The sequence below is a fragment of the Salminus brasiliensis genome, chromosome 6 (assembly GCF_030463535.1).
Source record: "Salminus brasiliensis chromosome 6, fSalBra1.hap2, whole genome shotgun sequence".
Lineage (NCBI taxonomy): Eukaryota > Metazoa > Chordata > Actinopteri > Characiformes > Bryconidae > Salminus > Salminus brasiliensis.
The window spans coordinates 43,184,163-43,194,177 of NC_132883.1; the positions used below are offsets into that span (position 1 = coordinate 43,184,163).

General features: G+C 42.7%; 1 protein-coding gene across 1 annotated transcript; it reads left to right on the forward strand.

Annotated features, from left to right (window-relative positions):
- Positions 1 to 1,320: 1,320 nt before the first annotated feature.
- piwil1 (piwi-like RNA-mediated gene silencing 1) lies at positions 1,321 to 10,015 on the forward strand. Its single transcript, XM_072681139.1, has 20 exons — positions 1,321 to 1,389; positions 2,411 to 2,522; positions 2,702 to 2,830; positions 3,705 to 3,919; positions 4,024 to 4,145; positions 4,279 to 4,359; positions 4,501 to 4,698; positions 5,405 to 5,513; positions 5,604 to 5,730; positions 5,838 to 5,955; positions 6,120 to 6,234; positions 6,323 to 6,510; positions 6,607 to 6,679; positions 6,993 to 7,193; positions 7,270 to 7,373; positions 7,494 to 7,564; positions 8,001 to 8,154; positions 8,242 to 8,367; positions 8,471 to 8,618; positions 9,246 to 10,015. Exons 1-20 carry the CDS (start codon positions 1,321 to 1,323, stop codon positions 9,360 to 9,362), a joined length of 2,577 nt encoding a protein of 858 aa, XP_072537240.1. The 3' UTR covers positions 9,363 to 10,015.

Here is a 10,015-nt window from a genome sequence, read left to right on the forward strand (position 1 = left end):
TTTGAAGAAAAAAAGAGTTTGAATGTACTGACAACTACACACATATACTGATCTGTCAAAATCTCTAACACGTCCCACAACAAATGCGTATTTTCTTCGGGGAGTACAAGAAGGAGAGGCTTTTCTTTTTCATCTTATTCACCTGTCAATCACAACAACGTTCACACGACTACCCTCCCCAGCCTTCCTGCAGGCCTCTTTCAAATACCTGTGCTTTGTCGCCACCTGGTGGACGAGCGCTGCTCTGCTTGCGGCTGCGACTAAGGCCGCTTGTGGAAGTACGCGCTCCAAGGAACTGAACAGGTATCCTTCCGAAGAAAGTAGTACCTCGTCGCCGTGGTTTATTGTTTTTATATTTCTAAACAAGCGCCAATACGACATGCTTTGATGTATATACTCTGGTAAGTCACACTTGTGGTACTAAAAGGCCTCAAAATAATGTATTGTTTTAAATAAAACATTAACGTGATGAGGGCGCGGAGGGATACATAATTGGCGCGGGTCGAGAGCCGCCGCTCGTCCAGGGCTGGCTAATTGAAATCTGATCAGCAGGACGCAGGGCGAGGTGAGGGCGGCCGGACAAATGATCTTTAATTAATAATATTTAATATTTTTTGACATTTGTCTGGAAGGGAAAGTTTAGAAAAGTGTTGAGTAATTATTAACAAAAGTCTGCTTTATTGTAAATACGAAATAAAGTCGTTTTAAGTCAGAAATCGTCGATCGTCGAGGCTGGTCTAGCTAAAAAATGCCAAGTTAGCTATTATTAATTATTAAAAGTTGAGTAAGTAACTTTAACTTCATTTAAAAACGTCGTGTTAATTTTATACATTAAATAACATCGTTATTAAACGAAATTTAATTCGTCTGCTAGCTAGCTGAAGTTTAACACATTATTAATTAATTAAAAAATATTTATTTATTTTTTACATTATTTTTTAATGATTTTGGTGAAAGATTACTGGTTAAACGCTGTGTTAGCCGTTAAACCCACGACCGTTAATGAATCCGGTTGAAACCGGATCAGGGCGGCAGGTCCCAGATGGGCTTTACAAATGGGACACGTCGTTACAGCCCACCCTAATCTCGCATGGATCCCATCTAGGCCCCATGTTCAATGTACAACCCAGATAGGTCCCATGTATTATGACCCCCCCCCCCCCCCCCCCAACCCCCCCTGGTCCCATCACTGACCCTGGTGGGCATCCACATGTGGGGTCAACATGGAACCTGTAGACAACAGCCTGAATACTTCTCCTGAATTGATTCCTACATTTTTCCTTAGTTTTCAGGGAAACTGAGGGACTTCATTGAGCAGAGATGACTGGCCGTGCCAGAGCCAGATCCAGGGGCAGAGCTCGGGGTCAGGAGGCTGGAGCTCCAGGAGCGGTAACATATTAATATTACTCTATGTTCTCAACATTCATTACCATAGGCATATTTGTAGGGTGACTATGTTTTTAGTTAGTTTTTAAAACTTAAAAATAAAATAATAATAAAATAAAGAGGAACCTGGGGCATCTAGACGAGCATCTACTGTGGCCAGAGGAGGGAGCCTGCAAGTAGGCCCAAGTTGTAGGATCCCGCCGAAGTGTTTGGGAAGGGGTTTACTGATTTACAAGGCTAATGAATAGCATTAATAGTGTATGACCTTAAAAGTGAGGTGTGCTGTTAATTAGATCATGACAATCTAAAAGTAATAATAAAGAATAGTAAACAAATCTGAAAAGCCTGATGTGCCTGACAGACTGTTAACTGTGTCTTCTTGATTTGATTATTGATTTTTGACAAAAACAGGGCCTGAATCGGCTGGAGGCCACAATTCAGATACTGATCGTTTGAAGAGACCAGATGTAAACAGGGTCTTGATGATTTGCACAGGGTTGCACCAGCTTGCACAAGTTTGGGTCTGGGCTTTATTGGCCTTTATTATTGGAATTTGGGGCGTTTTCCTCTTGGTTTGATTTTTCACACATGGGAAAAATCAAGTTCAGCAAAAAGCATCATATCAAACCACATGGAAACGTTCTCTCAGCTTATTGGTCAGATCTTTCTGGGAGCGAGAAAGTAAATACAGTAAAGAAGGTTTCGTGTTCTGGACTAGTGCAAATTTCTGTGCAATTGAGGCCAAGGCAAGGCAGAGGTGGCATCTGTTCATAGCTGTAGTAATTATGAATGCAGGAGGTCAGATCATGTTCTCACCTGGGACGAACCAATCCAGAGCTTGTTTGGGACCAGAGGGTTTTTTGTTTAGTTTTTTTTTGGTCCACATTCGAGTGCATTAATTAATGTATTCACACCTGTCCAAATGAATTTCCCCAAGGGTGAAAACAAACCGGAGTCCAATTTAACCTGTGAAAACGTCTTGGGTTCTAGCTCAGGCCAACGGCAAGTGTAAAATCTTTTGCAGCAACCCACTCCACCCGAGCAGGCAGCGAGACCCGTCCTGCCATCTTCTGCTGAAGGAGAGCTTGTTGGGAGAGGAAGACAGAAAAGAGCCCCAGGAGCAGTGTCGACAGAAGGTAGCCTCAACATCTTGCCATACTTACTGTAGTGTCCACTTTTTTCAAAGACTGCTGAACGTTGTTTATGGCCGTGCTGTCTCTTGGCAGTAGAGATTGAAAGTTAAATGTTAGACTAGAAGAAAATCTTTTGGGTAAATGTGACTTGTGGGTGTCTCTTCTTTTTTTTGTGTCTTCAGCGGTCGTCCAGATTTCTGCAGGTTTCCAGCAGGTCAAAATCGGTGAGAGAGGAGGTCGCAGACGAGATTTTCACGATGCTGGGGTTCACACTCGCCAACTCATGGAGCATGTTAAGGACTCTAAGACAGGTTAGTCACGTTTTACTGACCATGGTCTTTTAGGGTGTGTTTATACTTGTAGTTTGAGTCCCTTAGTGTGAACCATGCGAAAAAAGATGCATTGCTACGTTTTAGCCCTGGTTTAAAAACAGGTTTCTGTTTTTAAAAAGAAGGCAATATATTAGCATATTTTTATGATCTTACTGTGATATGAATTTTTGCCCAGATCCAAAAGAATTGTTACTGAACAAGTCATCCTAATACTTAAATTAACTTTAACTTTACATTACATTGATTTCCATTCTGCAGCTGTTTTATGCACTAAGATAACTTCATATATGGTCATTCATGGTGACAGGCAAACCTTTTAATACTCAAAGCCTTTTATTTATGTGTGTGTGTGTGTGTGTGTGTGTATATATATATATAATGTGTGTGTATATGTGAAAATAAAGATGAAGCTCAAGCGTTTTTGTAGTCTGTGTACTCTTGAAAATAGGATGAGCCATAAACCTATATAGCATTCCATTTATGGCTAAATAAATACATAAATAAAAATACCATGATATACTGTAAAACCGCCAAAATCTGAAGTATCGTAATACATATTTGTCACATCACACAGCTCTAGTGTGTGCATGTGTGTTTCAGGAATGTGTTTTTCCATATACTTTACATACAGAAACTGGTCGTTTACATTTATGATTGTGAGCAGTCAAGATAGCCTACCATGATCTGAGCAAAAATTGGAATGGATTAGTGAGGCTTATGTGAATTTGGTGATTACCTTTTTTGGAATATGTATTAAACCAAATGAATATGTGATATGAATTAAATGTTCAAATGCTGGAGCCTTTTAAAGTTAGAATTACTCTTGTTAATCTGACTGTTTATTATTCTTTAGGTTCGTCTGGTTCTCCAATTGAGCTCAGGGCGAACTTCATGCGCTTGCTGTCACGACCTCAGTGGGCTTTGTATCAGTACCACGTGGACTTTAAGCCACCCATGGAGTCTCGCCGCCTGCGGTCCGCTCTCCTCTTCCAGCACGATGAGACGCTGGGCAAAGCACGCACTTTTGATGGAGCCCTACTCTTTCTCCCTCACCGACTCCATAACGCGGTAAACTTGCATATAAGACTGTCGTACAGAACTTATCTAATCTGTGTAGAGCTGAAATGATACCTTTGTATTGAACCTGCTGGTGGACGTGTTTGTCTCTGTAGGAGACGGTGCTGTGTAGTGAAACCAGACATGGAGAAAGAGTCCAGATTACGGTGACTCTGACCAATGAGCTGCCTCCTTCCTCTCCTGTGTGCCTGCAGTTCTACAATATTATTTTCAGAAGGTACAAGCAGGTCTATGTTGCAGCTGATGCCCTCAGTCGTTTACACTCTGGTTTGCCTTATTTTGTCCACCCTGGCTGGAGTTGATCAGTGCAATACGGTTGTTGTCTGTTTACAGCCCTTCGTTTTTTGCAGGATTCTGAGAATGCTGAACATGCAGCAGATCGGTCGAAATTATTACAATCCTGATGACCCCCTCAACATTCCTCAGCACAGGTACTGTAGCACTTGTACATATAAAAGGAGAGAGTAGATGAGTGCTTCTCAGTTTTATCTGCACTAAACATGACTTGGCTCACAAAGGATGTGATTAGTTTCAATAAACAAATTCATGAGAGCTGTTTCTTTCCTGTGAAGGCTGACCATCTGGCCTGGGTTTGTGACCAACATTTTGCAGTATGAGTCCAGCATCATGCTGTGTACTGATGTGAGCCACAAAGTTCTGCGAAGTGAGACTGTTCTTGACTTCATGTCCAGCCTGAGGCAGCAGTGTGGAGACCATCGCTTTCCTGATGCCTGTACGAAAGAGCTGGTGGGCCTGATCGTCCTCACCAAGTAAGCAGCCTCATGTTTGAGTGTTGTTTGTTAATATGCATGTTTCTTTCATTTAGGAGTTAAATTGAAAAAGTTAAATTGTTTCAGTGTTGCTTTCGCAATAATGGGCAGTGGTGGCTCAGCGGTTAGAGCCGGGATATCGATAACAGGGTTGTGGGTTCGATTCCCGGGCTCGGCAAGCTGCCACTGTTGGGCCCTTGAGCAAGGCCCTTTACCCTCTGTGCTCCCCGGGCGCTGGAGTTGGCTGCCCACCGCTCTGGGTGTGTGTACTCACTGCCCCTAACACATGTGTGTGTGTGTGTGTGTGTGTGTGTGTGTGTGTGAGTGTGTGTTCACTACCAGATGGGTTAAATGCGGAGGACACATTTCGCTGTACAGTGACAAATACGTGCACCTTTACCTTTTATAATGCGAATTTCACATGTTATGAGTATTGTGATTCAAAACAAAAAAAAATGTTTACAGATCTGAATGTCTGTCTCTGAGGTGCTTAGAAGATTTAAGTGTTTCCTTTCATTCTGAACACTGACACCAATTGCATACTGATCCCTGGTCCTCTGACTCAACTCCCGGTGCCATTCCATGTGTTAGTTACCTTCCCTCTTGTTCCTTTTCATGTGTAAGCTTAGAATTCTGCCCTGGTCACTTCTGAAGAAATCACAATCCACCTCAGTCTAGAATCATTATGTGAATAAATATTTTAAAGGTACAACAACAAGACATACAGGATTGATGACATTGCCTGGGACCACACCCCCAACAACACCTTCAAGAGAGGAGACATGGACATCTCCTTCAAGGATTACTACAAGACGGTAGAAACGTTACATTGGCTGTCTGTTGTTTTGGCTGGCTGAGACTCATTTTTCTGGTTAACATGGATCTCTATCTGTTTGGCATTGCAGCAATATGGTCTTGACATAACTGATGGAAACCAGGTTCTGCTGGTCAGTCAGGTTAGAAGGATGGGTCCAGCTGGAGCACCCCCACCAGGACCTGCCTTACTCATCCCAGAGTTCTGCTACCTCACAGGTCAGTGTAGCTACAGGAGAAAACACTCAAGCAGCTAAATTTCACCCAGATCTTTCTGGGTTCTCCATGCAGCCGGTGTAACGTGATGCTCGTTTTAACCTGTTCAGGTCTGACGGATAAGATGCGAAGTGACTTTAATATCATGAAGGACTTGTCCTCTCACACCAGACTGACCCCAGAACAAAGAGAGACTCGCCTCAACAGATTCATCAGCAACATTGCCAGGTTATGCCTAGTTTACAGCCTTTTTTAAATCTAATAAGCTCCCTCTAGCTTAGCGATTAATGGCTGCATGTTCTGCTACCACTGATCACACACATTAATTTAAACATATTACAAATTAATTGTTTTTGTCTCTGCTTTTCTTCTTTTTTTTCTTTTTTTTTTAGGAATGCGGAGGCTCAGAATGAGCTCAGCACATGGGGTCTGAGCTTTGAGAACAAGCTGCTGAGTCTGACCGGAAGAGTGCTTCCCACTGAGAGGATCCTACAGGGATCCAGGACGGTAAGAAGAGCCACTCAGTTCACGGTCACGTATGAAGTTGTGGTTTTGTCACATACCCACTGAGATGACCTTGTATGTCTGTGTGCAGTATGAGTATAACCCATGGGCTGCAGACTGGTCTAAAGAGATGAGGGGGATTCCTCTGATCAGCAGCATGCCTCTGGAGTCCTGGCTGATGTTTTACACACGTCGCAACGCTGATATGGCTCAGTCATTGCTGCATACCCTTAATAAAGTGTCTGGACCCATGGGCATCAGAATGCACAGAGCAGTCTTGTAAGTCAGCGTCCTGATGCATGTCTCTGTAGAGCTGTGCTCTCTCGGCTGTGTCTGAATGAATGTTTACTGATGTTGATGGATTTCTGTAATCAGGATAGAGTATGAAGACAGGCAGGAGGCTTTGTTGAGAGCGCTGCAGCAGAATGTGGGTCCTAGAACTCAGATGGTGAGTCAAAATGCATGCCGTACGTAAGCAATTGTGAATGCTCTGCAGACAAAAGTGATTCATGACTTTTTGTGTGTGTACATATATATCACCAACACACCCACATGGTGTTCAGGATAGTAAAATTTGACAAAGTTCAGTACTTTGTTGCAAAACTGCTTAGAGCAGATAGTGTAATGTTTCATTACAAAAAAAGTGAGCTTACAAATGTGAGTTAAGGTGCCCTTAATTGATAAATTGAAAGTATCGAGTTTTAATTGTATATCATTAAACTCTTGAGGCTTAATTAGCTGATTTTCTTCTGATTGTGTAGGTTGTTGTGATTCTTCCCACCAATCGCAAGGACAAGTACGACACTGTAAAGAAGTATCTGTGTGTGGACTGTCCCACTCCCAGCCAGTGTGTGGTGTCTCGCACTCTCAGCAGACCTCAGGCCCTCATGACTGTGGCTACAAAGATCGCCCTGCAGATGAACTGCAAGATGGGAGGAGAGCTGTGGAGCATTGAGATTCCCGTAAGACCCTCAAACCCTGTGCATTTGAATTTTTCACAATACACAATACACCTCACACCCTGTTTCTATCTTTCAGCTGAAACAGCTGATGATCGTGGGCATCGACTGCTACCACGACACTGCTGCAGGAAAGAGATCAATAGGCGCACTAGTGGCCAGCCTTAACCACGGCATGTCCAGGTAAAGTAAAAGGCATTTGCAAATAATAGGGAAGTGCTGGTCTGTATCAGTGTTTTATTTTGTTTTTTTTTTTTACAGTTACCAGATTTTGTAGCTTTATTTGCATAATATTTTTCATAGGTGGTTTTCCAAGTGTGTTTTGCAGAGCCGTGGTCAAGAGATCATCGATGGACTCAAGGGAGCATTGAAAGGCATGTGATGTGTGCTGGGAAATGTTTTCCTAGACCCTGTGATATGCTAATATATGATATGATGTTGGATGTGCAGACGTTGTTGTTTATACTAGGGCTGCACGGTATATTGCTTCAGCATCACCATTGCAGTGTGGGCATGCACAATAGTCACATTACTGGAAGAGCAATGTTATGTAAGGCAAATTTAATTAAATTATACAACTCTATCTTTTTTTTCAATCATGCAGCCCTAGCTAATACTGCAAATTGACATAATGGGAAATGGCTTATCATCTGACCTTTTGATGATAATTTCTGTGGACGTTTTATATTTAAGTGCTCAGGACGCTCCAATATGTCTCCTTTGTAGGCTCAATTGTAATAGTACACGTGTAATGATGCTCTCTTCCTAAATGCCTCAGCCTAACACTTACATTGCTGTCTTCCTTCTCAGCTGCCCTAAAGGCTTACTGGAAGTACAACAACTGCCTGCCCTCGCGCATCATTGTGTATCGAGACGGAGTGGGGGACGGCATGTTGCAGAGTGTGGTCAGTTATGAAGTGCCTCAGATTCAGCAGTCCATCAAGACCATGGGCGAAGACTATTCGTGAGACTGACACTTCTTTAGTTTAGTTGTTTGTATGGTGTCTCCACCCATTGTGTCTGTGAGGTCTTTTATTTCTGCTGTCTGCAGGCCCAAACTGACAGTGGTGGTGGTGAAGAAGCGCATCACCTCCAGATTCTTTGCTCGCTTCGATGGCAAACTGGCCAACCCTCCACCTGGAACGGTCATTGACACTGAGGTCACCCGTCCTGAGTGGTGCGTTAAGACGCAGCATAATGTCCTTTGTACAAGTAGTTAAATGTAGAACATGTATTATGTGTGTATTTGTATTTATGAGGTGTAATCTCTTCTCCATCAGGTATGACTTCTTCATCGTGAGTCAAGCAGTGCGCTGTGGCAGCGTCTCCCCCACCCATTACAACGTGGTGTTCGACAATAGTGGTCTCAAACCAGACCACATGCAGAGACTCACCTACAAGCTCTGCCACATGTACTACAACTGGCAGGTAACAGCCTTCATTTACGATGTTTTAGTGCTTATTCAGATCAACTAAGAAAGGCAGTTAGTGGAGCATGTAACAAAGATTTCCACTTCCCGGTCTCAGGTTTTCTTTCTTCTGAATCCTCTGGGAGTGTTATGGGAAGTACGGTACAGCCCACAGGCTGCTTTTGTGATTAATTCCCCTTGGATTTCTGACCTAGGCAATGTGGTGCCCAATCCTGTTGCTGGTAATCTGCCACAGTGCAGAATTTAGCTTCAGCCCTTCAGTGTTGATGTGGGACTTAATAAAATACAGTGGTCCAGCAGGAGATGACCTGGTACCCCAAGGCCATCACAGATTTTGGAAACTTAACAGGACCTCAGACACCTTGGGTTTTGTGCCTCTCCACTTTTCCTCCAAGCGCCATTCAAATAAAATGCAACATTAAGGAACAGCCCAGTGCAGAATACTACAAATATGGCATTTATATTGTGTTTTTCATCAACATGTACCCAGTTTGATGTCAGTTACTTGATTGTGGATTTTTGTAGAGAAATGCTTTTTAGTAATTTCAGAATATTTCATAACAGACGACTGTTTTGGCACTCAGACCGTGGCTCAGTCTTTTATTCATGTTGTTTTTGTCTTCAGGGAATTGTACGGGTGCCTGCACCTTGTCAGTATGCCCACAAACTGGCCTTCTTGGTGGGCCAGAGCATCCACAGGGAGCCAAACATCAACCTGGACGACTTCCTGTACTACCTGTAACTGCAGTCACTTTAGGACCTGTTAGCTTGATTCATTGATGGATTCAATCATGAGATCAGAGAACAGGATCCAGCAGCTGATTTCTGTGTTTTCAGCTCAACTTTTTCTTTTCAAGGAGCATGACAGTTTTTCAGTTATTAGAAATGGAAATTTTGAAAATTGAAGGCACTTTTTGTTCTTAAAATAATGCCTACAGAGAGAAACCGAAGTTTGTTAGTGTGGCCTTTACATAACCGTGATACAATGGAGTTTGCTTAGTCATGTTTGTTTGTGTTTTTTTTGCCACATAGACTCTTCTAGTCTGGAAATTTATTGTTCAGAATTAATGTAAGATGAGTCCAAGAATTGTTACTTGTTTAAAAAAAAAAAAAAGGCACATTTTTCCTGTATGATTCTTCCTGGAGTTTGGTGGTATGAGCTGCTTCCAAAGCCACTGTCCTTCTGTACTAAACAGTTCGTATAGTACACAATCATCAGTAGCACATTAATTAGTGGAGTCTTGCATTAGTGAAGTATGCAGCCACCAGCGGGGGAGATTTACACACAGCAAAGTATTGTGCTTGAGAATTGTGTTCTGGTGGGGGGAGGGTGTTGGGTCTTGTTTGCAATCAAGATGATGTTGGGATTTGATTAAATGTTTCAGTGCACTTGAA